Source organism: Stegostoma tigrinum, chromosome 15, assembly GCF_030684315.1.
Source record: "Stegostoma tigrinum isolate sSteTig4 chromosome 15, sSteTig4.hap1, whole genome shotgun sequence".
NCBI classification, from domain to species: domain Eukaryota; kingdom Metazoa; phylum Chordata; class Chondrichthyes; order Orectolobiformes; family Stegostomatidae; genus Stegostoma; species Stegostoma tigrinum.
This window is the reverse complement of record NC_081368.1, coordinates 49,572,629-49,599,749: the sequence shown is the minus strand read 5'-3', so window position 1 is coordinate 49,599,749 and position 27,121 is coordinate 49,572,629. Positions and strand designations below refer to the sequence as shown.

The 27,121-nt window shown below is 40.8% G+C and overlaps 1 protein-coding gene across 1 annotated transcript in view; it reads left to right on the top strand.

Annotated features, from left to right (window-relative positions):
- Positions 1–27,121, top strand: part of LOC125458828 (amine oxidase [flavin-containing]-like) — a 76,771-nt gene that overhangs the window by 25,895 nt on the left and 23,755 nt on the right. The window contains exons 5-9 of the mRNA XM_048544538.2: positions 11,070–11,174; positions 12,702–12,793; positions 14,551–14,692; positions 16,007–16,156; positions 24,304–24,463. Of these exons, the coding sequence (XP_048400495.2) occupies positions 11,070–11,174; positions 12,702–12,793; positions 14,551–14,692; positions 16,007–16,156; positions 24,304–24,463 (649 nt within the window). The remainder of the gene's footprint in view (positions 1–11,069; positions 11,175–12,701; positions 12,794–14,550; positions 14,693–16,006; positions 16,157–24,303; positions 24,464–27,121) is intronic.

Sequence of the window (27,121 nt, the reverse complement as noted above, 5' to 3'; positions counted from 1 at the left end):
ATGCAAGAGTGGAAGAGAGTGTAACCAGCTGGAAGAGGTCTTTGATTATGTTGACTGCTTTCCCAAGGCAGCGAGGAATTTAATGAAATGATTGCAAGGAAGGTTGGTTTTTGTGATGGATTGGACTGTGTTCACAAGACTCTATAATTACTTGCAGCCTTGGGCAGAGCGGTTGCCATATCAAACTGTGATGCATCCCAATAGGATGCTTTCTGTGGTGCATCTATAAAAATTGGTAAGAGTCCTACGGACATGCCGAATGACACTGCGGGAAAAATTATTGTCTTTATGCCATGCTACTAAGCTGTCTATCTCTTTCCTGTACTCTGTCTTGTCATTGTTTGAGATCTGACCTACTTCAGTGGTGTCATCAGCAAATTTGTAAATGGAATTTAGAGCTGAATTTGGCCACACAGTCCTTAGTGTTTAAGGAGTAAAGTAAAGGGCTGAGTACGCAGCATTGCGGAGCACCAGTGTTGAGGATTATGGTTGTAAGATACCAGCCTATCTGTAGTAATCTGCCCCCAGTGCTTGAACAAGCAGCAGCGTAAGGAGCACTTAATTTTCGGTAGCTTATCCCCCTTTCAGAATCCTTGATTTTGAAAACAGTCTTTTTTCTTTTCAGTCCCCAGTCAAAAATTCACAAGAAATGAAAGGATTCAGTCTTTACAAAATCAACAATGTTATTATTGAATGGCAGGATGGGCTTGAGCGGCTGACGGCTACTCTTGCTTGTAATTTATTTGTTCATGTATACTATGTTGAAAGCATAGAGTATGGGAGTTTAAAAATGTAACTCCATTGATAAGGGGCTGACCAACTTTTCATAACTATGCAATCAATAGTGGGAGAATTGATTGAACCCATAAGTATTTGAGACCATTCGTGAGGAATGAATTATGGTCATTGTTTTGTGAATCATATTGCATAACACTACCCTATTGTACATGTGTCTATTGTTGACATTTTGGACAGCTTCCCAAGGGATGGATCCATGCATCAGTATTTGTGTGAAAATCTGAAAGATATTGAGCTGTTTGGGGGCTATTTGGATTAAAAAGTGTTTTTGCCAGTAGTTTGAAGGGACCCAAGAGACGTTGTAGAAATGATTTCAACAGTTTAATGTGGGCTGTGGTCAGCCTGCTGATGACAGAAAGTCAAATAACTTTGGAACACAGTCGAACAAAGTTTTTAGGGTGATAAGAGATGGAGTTTATTGCCCTTATTTGCTCGAAAACCTGTCTTTGGAAGACCCTATGGATTCTCTGTCCCAATGGTTGCGGAGCAACTCTTTCTGAATTTAGTTCCTGTTCTACAAACCTGGGAGATTAGAAGGAAAGCCATAGTAAGACTGCATGTCTCACTCTCCAACTCCCTTTCTCAATGAAAGAATTTGGAAACTGATAAAGTTTTCACATCTCAGTATTTTGACTATCTTGTAGACTTTGAGAAGCTGATCTGTGACCACGATCCAAGGACTTGGATCCAATTTGAATGCTTTTTTGGAAGATCTGCTGTCGCTAAGACAGTTTGGTCAATAAGAAACTAAGTGGACTATAAGAATTCATCAAATTCTATCTTTTGCTTCTCAAGCCATTGGTCAATAAGGGTATCTTTTATTTGCCATTTTAAAAACATCATCTGTAAAAAGTCTTTGTTATCTGTTTTGTGGTATGTAATTAAAGGGGGATCTCGTTGTAATTCAGGGTTATAGCTTAGATATGAATCAGTTTTGCTACTGTATTTAGGGATGAGTTTCATTTTATGTTGAGAATTCATTTTGACACTTTGAGACAATGTGAAAAGAAAACTGTCCAGTATACTCTGGAGTGAAAAAGTTTTTTCTCGATATGATTTCTAGAAAATGAATCCAAGGGTTTGATATGTGTTGTGGTTTCCCTGTTATTCACTGAAAATCAAGTCACTTAGAAGAGAACAGCCAAGCAAAGCTTAAAAGGAAATAAGAGATTGGCTTTATCACCTTAATTAGTGGAAAAGTTGGCTTTAAATGGACCAGGGGCTTCTCTGCTAATGGTTGCCTGTCAACACTTTTCAACCCACAGAAGTTGAGAGTCAAATTCTTTTCTCAGTAGAATTTTATGGGACCTTAACAAAGTTTAGAAATATCAGTGTTACTGTTGCCTGACAATTCCAGAAGAAGTGGTCTGTGACTAATGCCCAAAGATTCAAATCTGAGTTTGTTAGATTCAGATATAGACATCTCACATTAGTCTATGATAACAAAGTGTGAAGCTAGATGAACACAGCAGGCCAAGCAACATCTTAGGAGCAGGAAAGCTGACGTTTCGGGCCTAGAGTTCCTGTTATCATCTCACATCAGTCTATGACTGCCAGTAACTCAGCTTCATCAACAGGAAATCCATAGGACATAAGAGGTCATCACATTTTAGCCTTTGTTTCTCTTTATCTCCTTACACTTGGCCTATAAAGGTCAGTCTTCTTTGGTTTAGACTTTATAAAAACGCATATTTTCTGCAGCCACTCATCTTATTGTGTTGTTTGAGTGTATCTGCATTTAGGATTAAGGGGATATATTTTAATTCTGGATCACAGCTTTGGTGTTTAGCAGTGTTTGCAACTAGTTTTAAGAATAAGTGTTGTTCAGAATAAATTGATTATTTTGTGATCTTTAAAGAAGAGCGGTGGGCATTTCTGCATCTTTTTCAGGTTAAAAGTACATAAGAGAAGCTATTGGATGTTTTGGTAACTGAATTGAAACATTTGCACTGATGGTGTGACTGGTGTTGTAGTGCAGCTTGATTATCAGCTCATTCCTCCCATCACAGTGATAGTATTCATAATTATTTGAGTATGTTGAGTTCATTAAAAGAAGCTTGGTGGAAGTCTTTGTATTTTGGATAGCAGTACCAAAGAGAAATAATCGACCATTTTGGTGATTGAGTAAAAAGCATTAATGCCAATGGTATACCTCATGGAGATCTAGCACTTGATTATTTGTGTGCTCTTCCCATCGGAACTGAAACAGTTAATAAAAATGGTTATATCTCCTTGTCTACCTGTTACACAGATCCCAAATGGAAACAAATTCAGTAACAAAGATACTAGAATGAGTTCCTGCCTCCTGGACATGTTACTTCAATGTTACTGACCAGCACTGTGATATTTGGTAAATACAGACCTATAGCATGCAGGGACTTAAAATCTGCCTGTCAGCAGCAGAGAGTGGAAGACACAGGTACCTGCTACAGAGGACTAACCATGACCTTTAAGATTTGCTAAAAGCTAAATGACATATTAAGTGTGAATTATGACTATAAAATGAAGCTGAAAGCACTAATTAATGTAAAATCAATGAAGTTTTGTGGAGTATTATGTCCAAAGATCCCTAGAATTCATATCTTCAATATTTACAATTCCTTTAAACATTTCACACCCTTTTCTCTCCCAGATCCTACGAAATATGTATCACAAATTTCAACAACGATGTAACTGTAATTGCCCTGCCCGTTTCCACAAGTGAGTTCTTGCATTCAGTTTTTAAAAATGTGATTGGCTACCTCTTGCTTGTTTCCCAGCTTAAACCACTGTTTTTAAACTCTCTGAAATCTGCAATAATAAAAATTGACCATTTGAACTTGACAAAAAGCGTATTGCTATGTGGCTGACTGATAAGTCCAACAATTGTGAGACCCCGTCACCGTATGATTGAGTAATTGAACCAAATAGTATTTAGATTCCATTGTGTTGCTGACTGAAGAGTTCTGCATGATTTATTACATCTATAATAGCGCAGCCCAGTAACTGTGTGGCTGTTCGATGACCCATGATAATGCGGCATCGATTAAAACTTTTTAAAAATCTATTTCCTGCATCTGAACACGAATAAGAAACCTTGAACAGAGACGTGTAACTAGCCTAAGTGACAGGATGGCACCTTTCTGATAACGATTTAGGGAGTAGACCAGACACAGTAACTAAATTAGGATGTGGATTTATATTACAGCAGTAAACACAGGGATTGTTCTCCCTTATGAGTTACTGCTTCCCTGCTGTGTACTTATGGAGTCCTGTTTCCAGGCAAGACAGCGTTGGCAAGGAGCCTGAGACTTCCTGCTCACTGGATCCACTGATAAGATGCTGTTGCCATGTCACATATGGTGACATTTTCGATGATAACATTGTTGAAATTTCTGATAGATTAGCGTCTGTATCCTGTTGCCTTTGGAACAAGCTGTTGTTCCTGTTTGAGAAAGCATGGCATACATTTGTTTGACCCATGTTCCAATGGTATCAAGGATGAAGTTCTCAAACAATAAATACTCTCCTTGCATTTTCTTACCTTTTTAGAATTTACAAAATAATGTGACAGAGAGAAAAAAATACTCACGGCAGAATTTCCCACTTTCTGTTAAAGTGCTATGCCGAGTTCGGTGGGTGGAAGCTGGTTCATCAAGTCTAGGAGTGAGTTTTCTCGGGCATCTTCATCTCACTCATTAATCTTTTGGACTTTTGTTCACCTTTTCTGGGGAATCATGCATCTGAGCTGGCCCCTGCCAGGACCGCACCCTCCCGCACCGTTCCCATCTCTAGTGCCATATTTAATGCCAAGTGATGCTCCTGTTCAGATGTTGCATGTTAGGAACTGGCCCGCACACTGTAGAGCTTGTGCTATCAATGAGGACATGGCTCAGAAGAACGGAACGCTCATCCCCTGCTTCAAGAACTGAGACATGGAGGCCTCGCTCTCAGGCTGGTGCAGAGGAGGGCAGTTCTTTTTCCTGCAGACTGCAGCGTCTCCAGGATCAATTTGGACACAACTTGGAGCCTGGGTCAGTGCAGTGTCCTGGGTGAAGTGGATGCCTAACAGTGCGGGTAGGAAATCAATGCCCAGTTTGGGTAGATGCCACCTCACACTCCCAAGGCTACCACTTCCTCTACCTCTGCCACCGCACATGCCTCTCACCAAGTCTCATTAACTATGACTCTTACACATCATGTCCACTCAACAGCTCCTACACACCGTATCCTTCGTCCCTGCCTGCTGCACTTCTAACACACTTACCGGAGACACAATTCCACATCTCCATGTGACCCACAGGACTACCCAAGGCCCAATCCTTGGACTGCAAGGACGCAGACCCCCAGACTCTAGTAGCACTGAGTTCTCAACTGATTGTGGTGGCAACCCTGACTGACTGGAGTCTCCCATCTTCGCCCCACGGAAGTTTTCTCCCCTTTCCATTTCACACAAGGCCATTTGGTTGAAGTACTTGCATGTACTTACCATTTAATCTGCCGGCACATGCTGTAGGTGTGGATTTGATACAGCGCAGTGCCTCACAGCAACATGTCTACCCTTTTGAATGATTGGTGCACCCCCACTGTGACAGATAGCCTGCCTCTTCCTCTGTGTAGAAAAGCAGCGCAGGACACTGAGCCTGTAAATGTCCTCTAAAGACCTGTGCACTAGAGCAATGTGAGCTGCACAGGTGAAAGGTCAAGCAGGATGGTCGCCATAGACGATGTGGTGAAATTATTGCAAAAAAGTAGTTTCGTGATAGTCAGGAAAAGTATTCAGTGAGTTGCAGTTGCCAGGTACCCACTCTGATTAATGTGTTGGGAATTTGCTGTTTCCCAGGGAAGAAGTAGAGAATTGGAAATGGTGTAGAAATAGATGAATTAAGCACTCAATTATGGTATTTAAGTTGTCATCAAAGTAGCCTGAAACTTTCCCTTTCCCAGCTTATCCTCACCTTTAAACAACATTCTAACATTTATTTCATTGTTGGGGACCACTCAGTTAGACTCCAGATACATACAGCCTTCAGCTACCATTGCCACCTGACCTGGTTCCTCCTGGGAATTAGGCCAGAGTCCTCCTTAAATTACTTTGATGGGGCCCAAAGTTTTCCGGATGTTATAGCCCTCACTAATTTTTCATTATTTTTATTATATTCATTTATAGGTTTTGGTTTGAGCTAAAGGTGACTTTTGGACAGTGGGCAACAGCTTGTGACTGTACAAGCTTTTGTTTACTTATGAGGCCAAGCTTGGAAGTTGATTGCAGGTTGGTACCTGATCAAAAAAGCTCTGGAGACGCTTTGTCACTGGGGAAGAGCGTTATGTTTGAACAGACAGCAAAACATGGCTATTAACGAGGTCAGAAAATAAGAATTGGTCCTGGCAAATCTTCAAAATACCTTGTGTTCCAGCAGATGTTGAGTGGTAACTTGAGGCCTTGTGGTGGAGATGGTCAGTCTGTCAGAGAGTGGTCAGAATTTGGATTGGTATTTGAACTGTGTTTACAGTGAGAAAGAATCTGGCTGTTGATGCTACAGCGTGAAGATTTAAAAACTCCCTGCTAAACCCCACTTATCAGCTCACGGAATTTCAGAGAATAGAAAACTGAGATATAAGTATTACTACCTTTATCTGAGTGAATTGTAAAAGTAATCCTAATAGACATCTTCAGAAAATCAACCAAGAAACCTTCATCTATGCTTGTGGAACAATTCAGCATGAAAATTAGGTAAGCAATCTGGCTAGTTTTATTATTTTAATTTAATTAACCCTTGATAGTGTTTGTTTGCCTATCTGACTTTTGTATGGATGGGGCTGAAAACATATGTTTTTGGGTTTATACCCTAGACCAGATAGATTACTTTGTTGTTTATTTTTTGCTCTGCTGAAGTTATTGTGTTGTTAATAAATCATTAAGTCCTTTGTTTAAAATATAATCGGTGCCTGGAATTGATTATTTGCAAAGCTTGGGATTGGTTATTTTAAAGTCTGGTTAGGAACTATTGGCAATTTTCTGTGCCTTTGAAGTTTTAATTGAACTGTATTGCAAAAGCAGAGGTAGACAGTCTGATTTAGTTTGCCTATTTGTCTCTCTGTCGTAACAGGGCCTAAAGGATTCCTGTTTACTTTGGTTCTCAGTTGCACTGATCTTGCTCATCTTTAAAAGCACTGTGATTATCAAACAATTATACCAAAGTCATAATTGCTTACATGCTCCCACACTTTTACATCTCATTACATGCTCTGTCTCATTTCTTATGACTAGATCCCATTGGGAATCTTTCCTTGTTGGGTATTTTACAAATTGGGTTAAAAATGTTCCGATACTCAATTGTAGGACCTTTATTCCCACATCTCCTTTACCTATCTCTTTTAACACTCACCAGTTAAGGTCAGATTGTTGAAATCCTCCATGATTATTATTCCTGTATGGTTAAATTCCTTAAAATTTCTGCATACTTCCTCCTCAATGTCCCATAGGTTGTCTGCAGACCACATCTATAAACGTGATTAACCTTTTATCATTTACTTGTATGCTTATGGGTTATATTTTGCCTTGCTGAAAGTTATGCTTTTTTTTGACTGCCATTATGTTATCCTTAAGTATTGGTGCTCGATCACCATTTTTTACTTTGCTATCTTTTCTAAATAAGGCTGTAATTCACAATGTTTAATTTCCAGCTGTAATGTTTTTGCAGTCATGTCTCAGTGATCAATATCTCGTTTCTCCCAATGTCATTGTCTCCAGCTCCCTTATTTTATTGTGAACACTGCATATTGCTTTAATTTATTGTAATAAGATTTCTATCATGTTCTATCTAAGTATATTAATATACTGCTGTTCTATAACTATTCATATGTTTGCCATTGCTGTCCACCCTTATTTGAGAAGAAAATCTTTAGGATGCATAGGATGGGGAAGGAAACTGCAGGGGTTGGGCACAATTGAAATGTGGAGCTTGTTCACGGAACAGCTACTGTGTGTCCTTGATAAGTATGTACCTGTCAGGCAGGGAGGAAGTGGTTAAGCGAGGGAACTGTGGTTTACTAAAGAAGTTGGATCTCTTGTCAAGTGGAAGAAGGGGGCTTATGTAAAGATGAGGCATGAAGGCTCAGTTGAGGCGCTTGAGAGTTACAAGTTGTCCAGGAAGGACCTAAAGAGAGAGCTAAGAAGAGCCAGGAGGGGACATGAGAAGTCTTTGGCAGGTAGGATCAAGGAAAACCCTAAAGCTTTCTATAGGTGTGTCAGGAATAAAAGAATGACTAGAGTAAGATTAGGGCCAGTCAAGGACAGTAGTGAGAAGTTGTGCATGGAGTCCAAAGAAATAGGTGAGGCGCTATATGAATATTTTTCATCAGTATTCACACATGAAAAAGACAATGTTATCGAGAATACTGAGATACAGGCTACTAGACTAGATGGGATTGAGGTTCATAAGGAGGAAGTGTTAGCAATTCTTGGCAAGTGTGAAAATAGATAAGTCTGCTGGGTCAGGTGGGATTTATCCTAAGATTCTCTGGGAAGCTGGGGATGAGATTGCAGAACCTTTGGCTTTGAATAGTGCCAGAAGACTGGAGGATAGCAAATGTTGTCCCCTTGTTCAAGAAGGGGAGTAGAGATAACCCTGGTAATTATAGACCAGTCAGCCTTACTTCGGGCGTAGAAGGATGGGTTAGTAAATTTGCAGATGACACTAAAGTCGGTGGGGTTGTGGATAGTCCGGAAGGATGTTGCAGGTTACAGAGGGACATAGATAAGCTGCAGAGCTGGGCTGGCAGGTGGCAAATGGAGTTTAATGCTGAAAAGTATGAGATAATTCACTTTGGAAGGAGTAACAATACAGAGTACTGGGCCAATGGTAGTGTGGATGAGCAGAGAGATCTCTGTGCATAGATCCCTGAAAGTTGCCACCCAGGTTGATTGGGTTGTTAAGAAGGCGTACGGTGTGTTAGGTTTTATTGGTAGAGAGATTGAGTTTTGGAGCCATGAGGTCATGCAGCAGCTGTACAAAACTTTGGTGTGGCCACACTTGGAGTATTGCGTACAGTTCTGGTCGCCGCATTATAGAAAGGATGTGGAAGCATTGGAAAGGGTGTAGGGGAGATTTACCAGGATGTTGCCTGGTATGGAGGGAACATCTTATGAGGAAAGACTGAGGGACTTGAGGCTGTTTTTGTTAGAGAGAAGAAGGTTAAGAGGTGACTTAATAGAGACATACAAGATGATCGGAGGATTAGATAGGGTGGACCAATGAGAGCCTTTTATCCCGGATGGTGGTGTCTAGCATGAGGGGACATAGCTTTAAATTGAGGGGTGATAGAAATAGGACAGATGTCAGAGGTAGTTTCTTTACTCAGAGAGTAGTAAGGGTGTGGAGTGCCCTGCCTGCAACAGTAGTAGACTCGGCAACTTTTAAGTGCATTTAAATGGTCATTGGATAAACTTATGGATGATAATGGAATAGTGTAGATTAGATGGGCTTCAGATTGATTTCACAGGTTGACGCAACATCGAGGGCCAAAGGCCCTCTACTGCGCTCTAATGTTCTATGTTCTGCTTTTTAGTAGATTCCCCCTCATCCTGTCTTGCTCGCTTAAAGTATTTGTTTCCTTTTCACAGTGTACAGATTCCATGCCATTAATACAAATTCTTCTTGTCCCAGAGCTGGTTCTAAATTTTTTTTTGTAAAGGACTTTCTCTTTCCCACCCCAGCCCTTTAGACATTTACCAATTCTCCTGATCTGTCTGTTCCAGACATTCCTTGTGATTTGTGGAATAATCCAGGGAATAATATTCTTGAGATTCTGCCTTTTAAGATAAAATCTAACTTCTCTTTCAAAAGGACCTCCTGTCTGTTCCTACCCGTGACATTAGTTCTAGAATATACCACAGCAACTAAATTTGCCTCTTCCCTTTCCATGATCCCCTCCAGTCACCGTAACATACCCCAGGATGACAGTAATAGGCAGTATGCCCTTTGGGATTCACATCCTTGACTACTGACACCACTCTCTTTCCTCCTGCTACCTTCTCCCTGTTAATACTACATTTCCGTCCTGCTGTTCCCTGCCCTGGGCAGCCTTCTCAGCCATGGTGCTCTGGTCTGCAGTGGAACTTGCCCTCTGTAGTCCTTCACCTGGCCCTCACAGGTAGTGACTACATTGTATTTGTTGGACAGGTCAGTATCTGAAGAACCTGCTACTCAACTTTTCCTGAATTTCTGTCCCTTGTAACTCTGACCCTTTTCTGAACCTGTGTTTTCCTCTGTTGTGTGACTGGAAAAAAGCTCTTCGGAAATTTCTCCCCCTCCCTTATCTGTTGGAGTCTTTCCAATTTACTTTCCAGCTAATGGCTGTGAACAGGAGAGATTCAATGTGAAGCCATTTCCTGTGGACATAGGTGCTCAGGACCATCTCCCACGTTCTGCTGTCTAAACACACAACTTGCTCTGCCATAACTTAGACTTGCCGTAATATATCAAAGTCTTTATTTGACAATCATACTGTGTAATTATATGATGTAGTTTAACTAGTTAGGTTATAAATTTATGCCTTTAGAAGCACTCAATCTGCATTTTTGAGCATGTGGTTAGATGGATTAGAAACTATTTAAACAAAAACTGAAAGAACTGCAGATGCTGTAAATCAGGAACAAAACAAAGTTGCTGGAAAAGCTCAGCAGGTCTGGCAGCATCTGTGAAGGAAAAGACAGAGTTAACATTTCGAGTCTGGTGACTCTTCCTCAGAAACTGTTTAAAGCTGATTTGACCAGGTTGCCAAAAAATTCTGTGTCATTGAGTGATGCATGGATATTCGGTTCAGTAGTGAGAGTCTCTGATTAACAGGTATTTGTTCAACATTGTTTCTGCCTCCCACTGTAAAAGATGCATACCTGATGCAATATTACGTGGCCTGACTAACAATGATATATCCAGTGCTGTGTTGAGAATCTCTGATTAATGAATAAATTCTGCATCTATGGGTGTTCATGCATAACTGCACATTTCCAGCACAGTTAACTTACTTAATGAAGACACCTAGTGTTGCTATTTATGAGGGTTGGATATTTGGATATTTCCTTGAACTTCCCAACATAGTAACGTATAACTGAGTAAAACGGCATGTAACTGAGCACAATACTGTGTTTCACTATCATGCACGTATCCAGTACAGTGCTGTGGATGTCTGAGTATTAGCTGTGTGCACTCTCAAGGTATCTCTAATTACTTATATTGATCTAGCACTTTGAATTCAGTTTCTATTGCATTTATTGTCATCTTTCGCAGGGAAAGTCTTACCCATTTAAAGGGCCATTTCCTCCTATGTGGAACCCTATTGCTTACTTGGATTACAACAATCTCTGGAGAACTTTGGATGAATTGGGAAAGAAGGTAACAAAAGTTTGCTTCCTTCCAGAAGTAAGAGTCACCACAGTTCCAATCTCTTGTAAGAGAGAGATGACAGGTGATGGCTTAACCTGAGAATCACCCTTCTTTGGGCAGGGGAGAGGTTGAGAAGGAGGGATCTTCATGATGACTTTAGCTGGTGCAGGAATTGAAACGACGCTGTTGGTATAACTCTCTGTCATGAAACCAGCCATCCAACCAATTGGATTAACCAACCCCCAAAGTATTCTGTGTTGAAAACGTTCAGTGTCTTTTTTACTGCCTGCAACACTGTGATTCTTAGCTCTCTTGTGGACATGCAGTAAACGAGATGCGAAGATGCTTTCTAAAAGCTGTGCAGGCCATCAACTTCACTAAGACACTCCTGGTAGCTGCTTGAAATCTTTCTGATTGATACAGATCTGGGGTGTACAATCTGGCAGACACAATGACATAACGTTGCAGCCACCAATCCTGGAAACCTCATGTGATCTGAGAAACATCTGATGGCCCAGTCATTTGTTTGAACAGTGCTTTTATCAAACCATGTGGATTGAGATGCCCTGGCATGGTGGAGATGTTGTTGCCTTGTGTTATGGAGGAATGCATAGCAGATTTGCTGAGCTGATGAAAGTAAAATAAAAAATTCTGCTGAGGCTTTCTGGAATGAGGATATTTGCATACATGGCGGTAGTCCTGATCTGTGGCACAGTGAGAAGTGTTCTGTGATTGAAATCCAATCTCCTGAGCCACATTGCAAAGAATTTAAAAAGCATGGATTGACATATAGGTCCTAGGATGATCATGGTCTTTCCAAGTGCTACCTGATTTATCTATTTTCTATCACAGTCTCCGACTAATCTTCCACTTCAACATATAGTTCCACTAAATCGTGATTCCCACTTGGAAACCTCTCACACAGTCATCCGATTCTGGCGCAGTGACTGTGTTGAAATTAAATAATTTCGAAGGGTAATGGAAGTTTCCTGTGTACAAAGTGCGTAAAATTCTCCCAAGCCTGCTGCAGGTCTCGGGGCATGGCTATAACCTGGTTTGAACAGTGTCTTTCCAATCAATTACGATTATTGCGACAAAATGGTCCTGCCAAATTGTGTTTCTATTTGCATGCATTCTCAGGGGAAATAGACATATAAACGTTATACAAGCTTGTCCTAGCTCTGTTGTTGCCTTTGGCTGCTACTGAAAAGACAGGAACTTCCTTAACCTGTCTGAAACTGAGCAGAATGTACAGCAGTGCCAACGTAATCTCAACCCTGCCAGATATCCCTAGCCTGACCAACGGTTAACTTATGACTTTTGCCTTCACACGAACCTACAGTTTTGAAGCCAGTTGGTTTCTGCCTTAGGCATGACTTACATTCTAGGGAAGAATTTTGTAACTGGGCAAAGAGTCTTTGTCCATCCTTCTGCACGGTTGGATCTTTAAACAAATCTCAGAAGTGAAGAGACAGTGTTCAAAATAAGCCCCATATTGTCTGCATATTGGAATGATCATGAATTTAATATTATTAGATTCCTGCAGATGCACCATGGAGTGCGGAACATGCAATGGAGTTGGACAACATGACCATGAAAGAGTTAATTGATAAACTTTGCTGGACAAGGTAAATAGCTCCTGATGCCGAGGCTGCCTACAGTTAGTGACAATATCTTAACTTTTCTAGTTTATATGTAAATTAAAGGTGCCCATTCGCTTTACTGTCCCTTTAACCCAACCACCCAATTTTTCTTAATGCGTACATTCTCCTGCACTGTGGTTACTGTTAAGGAACCTGTAGGCCACTCCCAATTGTAGCTTCTTTCCCCTATTATTCCTCATCTCCAGCTGATCCAGTCCTACATCTTGATCTCCTGAGCTAAGCTTAACCCTAAGTATTGTTTAAATTTTATTCATGATTAACAGTGTTACCCCTTTTCATAGACATAGCATCCCTTTTAGTAGTCATGCGCCTTTTAATATTCAGGACCCAATCTTTATCATCCTGTAGCCACATCTCCATGAGATCAAATGAGATTTATTTGTCTCAGTTGTATATTTATCGATTTGTTAACTTTGTTAGGAACTCTAAGTGCATTCAGACACAACGTCTTTAGTTTTGCCATGTTTTTAATCTTTGTAACATCGAGTCTTGATTATGTGTGTATTCCCCTCACTATACTATACCCTTCTACTAATAAATTTCTTGATGCTTACCTAATGTCTGCAGCATCTTGTGCCATAATGCCAGGGTTAGTTTGCACATCTCCCATGTAGGCTGTACTGTCATTGAAACAGGCTAAGAATATCTGTTACCAGTTATCATTCGATAACTGTGGAGACTGGCATTCTTACCCTCTTGGTCCACTTAACTGCTCCATTCATTGTCACACCCACCCATCCCTGACCACTGACTAAATTAGGAGATTTCTACAAAGAATTGGATAACTTTCTGCCTTCTTGATGTATCACTGTGTCTACAATTCAGCGTCCAGCTCATAAACCCTAAACCAAAGCTGCTCCTAATTCGATAACTTAACTGCAGGCATGTTTGCACCGATTACTACCACCTTGAGACTCACCAAGCAGTTAGTTCATTTGTAGTAAAGCAAGAACCAATTCTAACCATATGTAATGCATCTAGCTCAGTCTCTGTGATAATGGGAACTGCAGATGCTGGAGAATCCAAGATAACAAAGTGTGAAACTGGATGAACACAGCAGGCCAAGCAGCATCTCAGGAGCTCCTGAGATACTGCTTGGCCTGCTGTGTTCATCCAGCCTCACACTTTGTTAGCTCAGTCTCTGTTTGTCTCGGAATCATTTCCTTAATTGTTCCTCTAGGTGGTGCTGCTGCCTGTCCTGGTGTCCTTGCCTCTCCAGCTCACCTCTTCACCCAGGAACTAATCTAGTGTTACTTCTTCAACGTTATTTTAAAAAATTAGTGGCAGATTAGGTATCCCCATTAGCCTCATGAAGGATAAAAGACACCAACCCACATTCCTTTAGAACGTAAGCTAAATTAGAATCGAAACTTGAGACATAGGTCTACTCACAGCTCATGGACTGCAGCAATTCAAGAAGGCAGCTTACCATATCTTTTCAAGGGCATCTAGGAATGGCTCATAAATGATGGTCCAGCAATGCCCATATCCATCCCATAAGTGAATTTAAAATATATATATAAAATGTCAGGGCTCTCAGTTTGGAATTGTAATAATGGGTGAAAATGTAGTAAGGAAATAAAAAAAATGTCTTTTCTATAATTCCCACTTTTATTTCTACCAACTTTTTGGTGCTGTTTAACATGGCATCAAGCTAATAGTAAAGTGCAGTGAAGGTTTATTTTATAGACGGGAGCCTTATTCTACATGTTTAACTGCAGGTTGGCGAGAGAATTTGCAACACTCTTTGTCAACGTGAATGTAACTTCAGAGCCTTATGAAGTCTCTGCTCTTTGGTTTCTGTGGTACGTGAGACAGTGCGGAGGGACAAGTCGGATATTTTCCACCACCAATGGAGGCCAGGTTAGAGAGCCTGATATTTAACCTTTAGAGTTTAGGCTGTATTTAAAACAATTAAAAAGATTTTTAAAATGGTCAGATACATTCAGTAATTTTATACCATAGTGGTAATCAAGGAGTCCAATCATCAGTCTTGAAATTCAAATGTGATAAACACTTAGCTTAAAGCTATAACTTTTCTTCCAAGGTTAAATAAAAAAAAACTTTACAACTGCATTTTGTTTCACACCTAATTTATGATCCTATTTCAGCATCATTGCTCAATGTGTTCACTTTAGAACATAGAACACAGAACGTAGGCCTGTACAGCACAGCACAGGCCCTTCGGCCCACAATGTTGTGCCGAAATTTTACCCTAAACCTAAGGTGTATCTAACCTCCACCCCTACCTTATACTATCATCCATATGCCTATCTAATAGCCGCTTAAATGCTGTTAATGAGGCCGACTCCACTATCCTTTCCGGCAATGCATTCCACACCCTGACCACTCTTTGCGTAAAGAACCTACCTCTGACGTCTCCCCTATATATACCTCCACTCACTTTAAAACTATGCCCCCTCGTAATAGCTACCTCCACTTTAGGAAAAAGTCTCTGGCTGTCCGCTCTATCTATACCTCTGATCAGTATGTACACCTCTATCAAGTCACCTCTCATCCTTCATCGTTCTAAAGAGAAAAGCCGAAGCTCTCTCAACCTTTCCTCGTAAGACCTTCCTTCCATTCCAGACAATACCCTGGCAAATCTCTTCTGCACCTTTTCCAATGCTTCCACATTATTACACTCATTACCTTCTGTTATGTGAAAGGACCTTATATTAATTTAAATCAGTGTGAGACATTATATCAATGGCAATTACTGGACTAATCATACAAATAATTAAAACAAACCTCTGTGGTTTAAGATAAATGAATTCACACTTATCTTAAATAGCAGTCAGTGGAATATTGTATGAACACATTAACTGTTTGATTACCAGCATCTCCAAGAGTAATTTCTATACTATTGATTCTTCATGAAGTTAGAGAGTAAAGAATGTTTGCATGAAAACAGCCACCTAAATTGAAATTCTTAGTCCTTTTGTCAAGAAGTTCAGGAAATAGTTTTCAAGTTGTTGAGATGTTGAATGTTTGATCACTCTCTTAAAGGGGTGTAGATCTTGTTCGTGTGCAGGAGCATAAAATAGATAGCAGTCAGAATCTCCCCAAACCAGCTGGCAATGTCTTAGCCTGTTTTTTTATATTTTGCGCTACTTCTTCAGCTTTGAATTTACTTTGATGGTGAAGCACCTTGAGCTCAATCTTTCATTTCTTCAGGAAAGGAAATTTATTGGTGGTTCGGGACAAATCAGCGAGCGCTTAGCTGAGCGAATGAAGGATTGTGTGAAGTTAAACAGGCCAGTGGTGAGAGTGGAACAAACTAAGGGAACCATCCGTGTGGTGACATTATATGGAGAGGAATATGAGGTGTGTGAGCGTATGACTATATGTAAGTTCTACACTCTATAAAGTCAAGTGTGACCATCAAACCCCAAATCCTTTGCTCATGTTGCAAAAAGAACTATTGCTACATTCAAATTACTTGCTTTAGTTGTTTCACCAAAGTCAGAACTTGTCTACTGACACAGTGTGGCCCATTTCGGAAGAAGGGTCCCGACCCAAAACATCAGCTTTTCTGCTCCTCTGATACTGCCTGACCTGCTGTGTTCATCCAGCTCCACACTGTTATCTCTGACTCCAGAACTGGCAGTTCTTGCTATTTCATTTGTCCATTAATTTGTTTTAGTACAGAATATTCACTTTCCATCTCAGCTTTCCACTATCCCTTAAACGAGATTCTTAGCTTGCTCACCAAGCTGGCTGGTTATCATACAGACGTTTCATCACCATGCTAGGTAACGTCATCAGTGCGGCCTCTGATGAAGTGATGTTTTTCTACTCCGCTTGGAATTTATATGATCCGGTCTGTTAAGTTGGGTTATGTCATTTCCGGTATTGTTCTGCATGCGTTTGTATATTGGATCCAATTCCAAATGTTTGTTGATTGTATTATGTGTTGAAAGCCAGGCCCCTAGGAATTCCCGTGTATGTCTATGGTTGGCCTGATCTAAGATGGTCACATTGTCCAAGTTAAATTGATGACCTTCATTATCCAAATGCCAGTGCACTGAGATGAGGGAAAGTTCATTGTGTCGCTTTGCTGCTAGCTGGTGTTCATGCATCTTGATGGCTAGTTTCCTTCTGTTCGGGCCTATGTAATGTTTGTTGCAGTCATTGCGAGGTATTTTATAAACTATGTTGGTCCTGTATGTCATGGGTATGGGGTCTTTGTCAGTGTTTGTCGTAGTGTGGCTGTTGGCTTGAGTGCTACCATCATGCTGAGTGGCCGCAGGAGTCTTGTTGTCAGTTCTGATATGTTCTTGATATAGGGTAGTGTGCCCAGTATAGTGGGGTGTATTGTGTCCTGTTGGCATTGTCTGTCTAGTAGGCACTTGCAGATGAAGTTGTTGGGATACCCAGTATTAGCAAAGACCTCGTATACGTGCACTTCCTCCTTCCTATTCAGTTCTGGCTTGTTGCAGTTGGTTGCATTCCATTTGAATAGTGTCCTAACACAGCTTTGCTTGTTGACATTGGGGTGATTGCTGTGGAAATTGAGGATGTGGTCAGTGTGGGTTGCCTTCCTATATTCTGTGGTTTGGACCTTCCCATTGGTCACTCGTACTACCCTGACATCTAGAAACGGAAGTTGGTTGTTGCCTTCCCTTCTCTCTCAAATTTGATCCCAGTGAAAACATTGTCGATGAGGTGATGTGTCTCTCCTAACTTGGTGTTTAGTTATGACAAAAGTGTCGTCCACGTAGCAGATCGACACTTTTGGCTATATTGTGGGGGTGGGGGGTGGGGGGTTGGTCCAGTCTTTGCATGACTGCCTCTGCAATAAGTCCTGAGATGGGTGACCCCATAGCTGTGCCATTAATTTGTTGTATATTTGGCAATTAAAGATGAAGTGTCTGATGAGGCATAGGCCCAGTAGTCTCATTATGTTGCCCTTGCTGATTGAACTGTTTAGAGTTGGTGTTTCTGCTGCATTCGATAATGTGCCAAGTGTTTCTTTGGCTAGTGGTATGTCGATGGACATGGATTGTTCTGTGACATCAAAGGATACCATAATCTCATCGTCGTTGATTTTGATGTTCTTGAGGTTTATAAGGAATTCCTGGGTTGAGTGGATGGAGTAGGGTAATCAATCGACCAGGTGTTTCAGTCTCTGTTGTAGATCCATGGCCAGTTTGTGTGTAGTTTTGCCCGGTAGGGAGGAAATGGGTCTGAGAGGATGTCTGGTTTGTGTACTTTGGATAGTCTGTAGAAGCAGGGGGTGTTTGAGCCTTCTGGATTCATTTTTACTTAGTCTGTCCTGCCTATGTGTCCTGCATCTTGCAGTCTCCTCAGCATTTGGGTGATCCTGTTTGCAAGCTACAGTGTTGGTTCTATCGCCACCTGTTGGTTAATATGTGTATCTGCAAGCAGTGCCTGTGCTTCCTCAATCTAGTCCGCTTTGTTCATAATGACAATCATATGCCCTTTATCTGTCTTTAGGATTATGATGTTTCTGTGTTTCTTGCATCCTTCAAGTGCTTTTTTTCTTCAATGTATTGAGGGTGTCTCATTCATTCAATGTAGACATCCACTTCAGACCCATTGTCACCCTACCAGGCAGAAGTACATACTAGAACAATGAGACTCCTGCGACCACTAGGAATGATGGTAGCAAACAAGCCCACGGCCTCACTCCGACAAACACTCACAAGGACTAAAGACCCCATACCCATGACACGCAGGACCAACATAAATTACAAAATACCTTGCAACGACTGTAACAAATATTACACCGGCCAGATCAGAAGGAAACTTGCCATCAGGATACACAAACGCCAGCTAGCAGCAAAAACAACACAATGAACTTTCCCTCGTCACAGTGCACTAGACAATGATGGTCATCATTGGCCATCAATTTAAATCGGACAATGTGACCATCTTAGCTTAAACCAACCACAGACATACATAGGAATTCCTAGAGGCCTGGCTTTCAAACCATAATGCAATCAACAAACATTTGGAATGAGACCCCATTTAGAAACACATGCAGAACAGAACTGGAAATGACACAGCCCAACTTAACAGACCGGATCATTTAAATTCCAAGTGGAGTAGAACAACATCGCTTCATCGGAGGCTGCACTGATGACGTTACTTAGTGTGGTGATGAAACGTCTGTACAATAGCCAGCCAGCTTGGTGAGCAAACCAACAACATCATCCTCAACCCAAGTGAATAATCTTTGCAAGAACCTTGAGCCCTTAAAGCATTACTGCTTCCACTGGTGAAGGAAGATGTGCTAGTCTCTTGGCAGAACCCAGAAAAGAACAGGGAGCCTTACCTGTGTCTTGGCCAAAGATTGATTGTTTGATGTACTGAAATATAGTGAAAAGCTTTGTTTATGAGTGATACAGGCAGATCATAGGAAGCAAAGGATGTATAGAACAAAAAGATTGACAGATGCATACAGGTTACATTGCACTGGGCATGTGCTAGGCAAGATCAACATTAGCACGATCAGTTATTTGAGGCTAGAAGGTCCATTCATCAGTACGATAATGGCCGGAAAGAAGCTGTTCCTGGATCATGCCTGTGTTCAGGCTTCTGTATCTTCTGCCTGACAGCAGACATTGTAGAAGATCATGACTGGGGTGTGTGATGAGTCTTTGATGATGTTGGCCGCCTTTATGTAGCAGTGTAAGTGGAGTCCATGGATGAAAGGTTGGCTTCCATGATTGTCTGGGCTGTGCACAGCACATTCTGTAGTTTCTTATGGTCCTGGGCAGAGCAATTGCCATAGCAGGCCGATATGCGCCCAGACAGTTGGTTTCTATGGTGCATCTGTAGAAGTTGGTGAGGGACCTTATGGACATTCCAAATTTCCTGAGCTGCCTGAGGAAGAAGAGGCTTTGTTGTGCCTTCTTGATTGTCACATCTACGTGGGAAATCCGGGACAAATTGTCGGTTAATGTCACTCTGAGGAGCTTGATGGTCTTCATCCTTTCAACCTCAGGTCTGTTGATACAGGTGGGGGCACGTTCTCCTCCTTTCTTTCTGAAGTGAATGATCAGTTCTTTAGTTGTGCCGATGTTGAGAGTCAGATTGTTTTCATTGCACCAAGTCACCAAGCCCTCTATCTTCCTTCTGCAGTTTGACTCACCATTGTTAGACATCCATCTCACTACAGTGCAGTTGTCAGTGAACTTGTAGATGGTGTTCATTTGGAATTTGGCAACACAGTCGTGGGTGCACAGAGAGTACAGTAGGGGGCTGAGGACACATCCTTGGGGAGTCTCCAGCATTGAGTGTTATTGTGGAGGAGGTGCAGTAATCTGTCTACACTGATTGTGGCCTGTGGGTCAAAAAATTTGCAGAGGGTGGAGCCAAGACCAAGCTCATGGAATTTTGAGGTCAGTCTGGAAGGGATACTGGTGTTGAAGGTGGAGCTGTAGTCAACAAGTACGAGTTTCAGCTAAAAGGAAGGCACATAGTCAAAATGAAGAATGGATCACTGGGATTGTCCCACCATCTCTTCCTCACGTCAGAAAGTAAAGTACTGAGGGTGGAGGTGAAAAATCAAAGGCTGAAGTTTAGTCCTTATAACAAAATGTGACAAACTTGTTCAGCATGCTGGAGGTTGCGAGGGGCTTATTTGAATTGCCAAGAATGAGTCCAAAAAGGGATATCAAGATAAAAATGCCATTGATCAAATTGTAGCTATAAATACAGATAAATAACCAGAGAAAAGCACTGCAGAGGGTGAACCAGATACACAGGATGCGTCATAGATACAAGAGGTTTTTGTCTCAAGGAAAGATAACCTGTTTTTCTTGAAATGATGCAGCCAAACCCATAAAGTTATGAAGGAATACTGGGAGTACTCAAACCGTTCTGCTAGGGAAGTATTTAGTTTTTCTTCCAGGTAGTTCAATGAAAGCCAAAGTATTGGTACAGAGGAGAAATGGTGTGTATTTCCTGGTTCCAGTAATTTACATGGCCAAGGTTCATAAAGATACAGGGCAGTTTGATAAGATGTGTCATACAGGTCAGGTGGTAGGGACACCTTAACATATAATTAAACTAGCATCTTTCATACTCATACACGATTTTAAAGAACCATTTAGTCACATGTAATTTGATTGTGTAGGACCTATACTGGACATCAATATATCCTTACCATTACGGATATGACAACCCAATTTCCAGAAACTATTTCTTTGAGGACCATTACAGCTAAGATAGTTGTGGAAAAGTAAACTTAGTTTTTTATATTTGTTATGAATGATTAATTGAGATACAATCTGATCAAGTTTAAAACTTTGTCTAAAGCTTTCCAAGACATTAGCAACAATTTAGATATAAAACACTGAAGTTCCAGTCTTAGAATGGATAGGGCAATCTATCTCTATTGATATATGTATATCTAAGTGCATTAGGTACAGATTTGTCTTAAATACCTACAGACTGGTGACAAAAGATTAGATCCCTTATTATTTGCAATCAGAAATTACCTAAATCAATCTAATGGGTTTAGTCGATTTGAATTAAGTTATGACCGTGAGATTAGGGGTCCATTAGAATTGATCAGAGAAAGTACGTGAGACAACAGGATGAATCCTCAACATTCTATTACGTGGCCCACATTTCTGGAAAGCCTTCAGGAGCACTAGAGCATTTGAAGGTTTCATAAGCCCTAATGAGAAAAGGTCCAGTAAACATTCAGCAACTAGATCATTTAAAGCAGAAGATGAAGTGTTGGTATTGTTGCCTTTGCAAGGTGAACCGCTGTAAATAAAATTCAGTGGCCCATACAAGTAGTTTGGAAGGTAGTAGGGTGACTTATCTGATAGATGCTCCTGATTGTAGGAAGGCAAACAGCTATTTAGCATAAAATGTTGTAACATTATCATTGAGTCATGAAGTCTTAGGGTTGTACAGCATAGAAACAGACTATTTGGCCCGACTTGTCCATGCCAACCAGATATCCTAAATGAATCTAGACCCAGCATTTGGCCCATATCCCTCTAAACCCTCCCTGTTCATGTACCCATCCAGATGCCATTAAATGTTATAATTGTACCAGCCTTCACCACTTCCTTTAACAGCTCATTTCATACATGCACCACTCTCTGTGAGTGAAAAGTTGAAAGAAAGAAGATAAAGAGGAGCTAGGCGTCAAGTGGAAAGAGAAATGGAAGTTAACAGAGATAATTAGAGTGATGTGAAAGGAAAGATAAACAGTTTTCACAGCAAACCTCCTACAATTCGATTACCCAATATAGAAAACTGGGACAATTAGACACTGAGTTTTCATATTTAGAGGAAGGACAATGAGCAGATCACGTAAGACTACCTAGGAAGCAGAAAGTTATCTGTACAGATACACCTGGATGCATCATGTTAGTTTGTCATGATGTCAGTACAAGAAAACAGCATCCTTATTGGGTGAGCCCACATAAACAAGCTCAGATTGAGACAGTGAACCATGTACAGAATAAAACATAGTCAACACAGATTTTCCAGCAGACTGAGAATACAAATCTACTCACACGGATTAAAGATGAGATGCATACAACTTGATGAAGGCCACCACTGATGTGGGATGACCAATGTCCACAAATTCAGCATACGATCCGAGGGAAATCATCTGGTTCAGAGATGCTGGATGCTGCAAAACAAAAAGGCCTGATCAGCAGGGTGGTTCTCCTCCGTGAAGGATATTAATCAGATTAAAGCCCTACAGATTCTGCAATGGAGCAGAAAATATATCCACCATGAAGGAAATCCAAGCAATTAAAGATTGCCCAATTTAAAGGGATTTACAGACTTCACACTGTCAACAACAGAAATAAAATCATCAGTCTTCAACCCAGAGCCATACCAAGTTTCCAAAACCAAAGAGAATGCAATCTGGGAAAATAATGTAGCCACAGACTGTCTGTATTTGTGAATTAGGCTGGGGGAGTTGGAATACTGATAAATACCATTATATCCATCTATTTATAATGCTACTAATGGGAAAAATGCTTGGGGGGAGATTTTGGATAGGAAATTAAAGGGCTGAAAAGGTTAATACGGAGGTTTGTGCTATGCACCATCCAATAAAATGATGTCATATGCAATCGGTAAATGGGGGAAGCAACTTAGGATCTTGAAGGACCAAGATCTAACATCAATGTCTTTCCTTTACTCTTAGTAGCAATGTCTTTCATATAAATGATGCTATTATACAATAAACTAAATCTTGTCCAAGACCTCTTCTCATTGGACTTTCCTCTACTACACTAGATGAAGCAGGCTTTATTCAACCACGAAAGGCCGTAAAGGTAGTAACCTGCCATCATTTCAGACCGTGATGAGTTGTGTCGACGATACACCCAACAACATAAGTGAAACTCTTTCTCAGCTTGGGGACCCAACATCAATATTGCACATTTCATTGACTTTATAACCAATTGTCAGAATTACTCATACTTCAGTAAAGTATTTGTTTACTTGTGAACTCCTTTGTGGCCTTTCTTCGTTTGATGGCTTTGGTAGCAAATGAAAAAGTTTTGTGCTTTGTGTTTAGACTCATTTAGTGATAAAATGTGATCATCCCAACAATTCATTTCACAGCAATCAGACATCAAAATGTTCCAACAGTTTATTGCCAGCTCAGATTCTTGAGGTGGCAGCATTGTGCATCAGCTATGAAGCTGCTCCATTATCTTAATTTTTAAAAATGTTGTGTCAAATAATCAGCATTATTAAACAAAAGGATGAGGAAGCAAAAATCATGTTCTCAATGTTCTAAAGTTCCTGACCATGAGAGCTTTTCTTCAAGCGAGACAATGAAACTAAGGAAAGGCTTGAGAGCAACTGAATCATGGAATAGAAAGAGTCTAACATTTGCAAATTCTACTCTTCCAGAATTGCATAGTAATTACAACACATACAAGTTCAAGATAACAAATTGTGGGGCTGGATGAACACAGCAGGCCAAGCAGCATTTTAGGAGCATACAAGATCAAAGTTATAGCCTTCAGCATTCATGACAAGCTCTGCTCTCTTCCCAATGATTCCATACCCTTTCCGGGTCGTTCTCAAGTTGAACCAGATTTCTGTGGTCTCAAGCTTTGTCATTGTCAAGATTCACGTCCCATATTTTCCATCACGAATACTGCTTCATTCTGCCTGCACAACATTGCCCATTCCTCCTACCTAACACTGTCTGTTACTGAAAACCTTTCTCCTGCTTTTGAACCCCTCCACATTTGTCCATTTTAACGTTTTCTTACCTGATGTCTCATTCCTTAAGCTTCCATAAAATCTAGTTAGTCAACAAAGCTCCGTTATCTATTGCTAAGTCTCTCAATCTCCTCAACCTTGCAGTACTTTACTTCTTCCTTATCCATGATTTGAAGATCTTTTCCCCTTCTACAGTAATTTGTCAATTATTCTCAAGCATTCTCCAGTCTTTTCCGCTGGTTGTTAAAAAATGTTCCGATTAATTTCTCTTGTGTTATTTCTAGGCTGATTATGTCATCAGCGCTATCCCACCAGCCCTCATTCAGCAAATTCACTACAGTCCTCCCCTGCCTCCATTGCGAAACCAGTTGATCCAGCGTGTTCCAATGGGATCCATCATCAAGTGTATGGTTTACTACAGCCGGGCTTTCTGGAGGGAGAAAGGTCAGTATCTGTTCACAGATGCCCAATGGCCAGAGATAGAATCCAGACTTAATGTATGCACCAAGATTAAATAAAAACTTGCATTTGTTTTGTGTCTTCACATCTGCGAATGGCCCTAAGACGTATAGGTAATAGATTGCTAAGTAGTAGATTATCTTTGAAGTGTGATCATGGATATTAAAAATAGCAATCAGTTAATTAACCAATCTTATTTTACTGCTGCAGTCTGAGAGAGGAATCGTAATCAGTACGCTTGGGAGAACTACTCTTCCTTGAATACTACCGTAGAATCATTTTTTGTCACTGCAGTGGCGTATCAGGTTTAAGTTTCATATGAAATCCATTTCGGACAAAACTTAGTCGTTGTTTCAGACAAAAATAATCATCAAATATTCATTGGGTGATCTATATTTCAATAATGCTAAAAATCTGCTTGAATTTCCTTAAGATTTTCGTAAAAATGCATCATCTTTTTAATACCCGATATATAAAGCAATGCAGGGAGACAATAATAGGGCAGTCGACAACAGAGATGTAACTTCACAGGCCTTTTTATTAAATGGAAGTACCTGCTACTCCTAACTGCCATGATCCCAGATGACTAGAACACCACCAAACCATTCACTTCATCTATTTTCAAGAAGAATTTTTAAATAAAACAAATGGGCAGGACAACATTCACTGGATGGCTTTCAAGCACTTGACATTGCAATTATTTTGAACAATCAACAGCATTCCCGTTGTGCATCAGGGAAAGAAACTACTGCTTAGGTGAGCTCTTGGCCTAAAAATGCCATTTTTGAAATAAAATTGTGTAATACGATGCTCAACCCATCAATCACCAGTTCCAATGTGCTATAGCGAAAAGCCGTAATGACCTTCTCAGAAGACAGGCACAGGATATGTCCGATAGGGTATCCTTGTCATCCAGTATATCTGGGGAGCAGAGAGACTACGTCATGTTATTCGCAGCCTTCAACACATTATCGATGATAACGAACATCTCACCAAGGTCTTTCCTACGCCTCCACTTCTCGCCTTCAAACAACTGCCAAACCTTAAAGAGACCATTGCTTGCAGCAAACTGCCCAGCCTTCAGGATAATGTTGACCACAACACTATACAACCCTTTCATGGCAACTTCTGCAAGACAAGTCAGATCTTCAACATGGACACTACTGTCACACGTAGGAACACTACCCACCATGTACATGGCAGATACTCATGCAACTCACTCAACATTGTCCAACTCATATGCTGCAGGCAAGGATGCCCCGGGGCATTGTATTTTGGCGAAACTATGTAGATGCTACGACAACGGATGAATGGACACTGCGCAACAATCGTCAGACAGGGATGTTCCCTCTCAGTGGAGGAATACCTCAGCAGTCAATGACATTTAGCCTTGGATCTTTAGGTAAATGCCCTCCAAGGCAGACTTTGGGATACACAACACACAGAATCACTGAGCTGAAGCTAGTAGCTAGGTTCGGTACCCATGAAGACGGCCTCAACCAAGATCTTGGGTTCATGTCACACTACAGATGTCCCCACCGCACTATAGACTCTCTCTCTCTCTCTCTCACACACACACACACACTCTCTCTCACACTCACGTACGCACACACACGTACGCACACGCTCATGTACACACACGCTCACACAGATCCTATCTCATACACACAACTATCCCTCAAGTATGCAGACATGTACACATGCACACATACTCTCTCTCTTTCTCCCTCACATATACACTCTCTCTCCCCCCTCACTCACACACACATGTGAAACAATTAGCTGAATTTGTATTTGCAGATACAGTCTATTTTGTTCAAAAAGCACACAATTTACCGACAGACAGTCAATGTGGCATCAAAAATTTCCTGGTCTAAAAATAAAACCAGTCTGACTCCAAAACAAAACACAAACAGATTCTAAACAAGGCCCCACACCTAACATGCGCTGCTTGACTAAAACGCCACCTCTTCTTTACCCTGATAAAACCTTTATTTCTCTCGGGACACTGACTTCAAAGGAATTCAGGGATTTATATATACATATTAGTCAATTAAAACCTTCTGAGTGATTAAAGATGAAACAGCATCTTAGATTTGTTTAGTACACCCTCATCAGTGGTTAACGTTTTGATGAGGAGGAAAAAGTTCTAAGGCACCGAAAGCTTGTGTTTTCAAACAAACCTATTGGACTATAACCTGGTGTTGTGTGATTTCTGACTTGATGTGGATTTGTGACTAACTATCAGCACCCAGTGGATGCAGTGGAAAGTCACAGAATTGTTAAGATGCTGAAGGAGGCTGTCCAGCCCAAATTGTATACATTGGCTCTCTAAACAGGCATCATGACTTTGTGCTATTCTTCTGCCTTTACCTCCAGCCCTTTCACATTGTTTCTATTCAAATAATGATCCTCAGTCTTCTTGAATGACTCAGTTGAACCTGCCTCTACCACACTTCCAGGCACTGCATTCCAGAGCCAAACCACGCCATGTAAAAAAGGTTTACTCTTGTATCACTTTTATTTATTTTGCAAATCACTTTAAATCTGTGCCCTTTCATTCACATTCATTTTATGAGGAGGAATAGTTTCTCCCAATCTAGTGTATCCAGCCCATTCATGATCATGAAAACTTCTATTGAA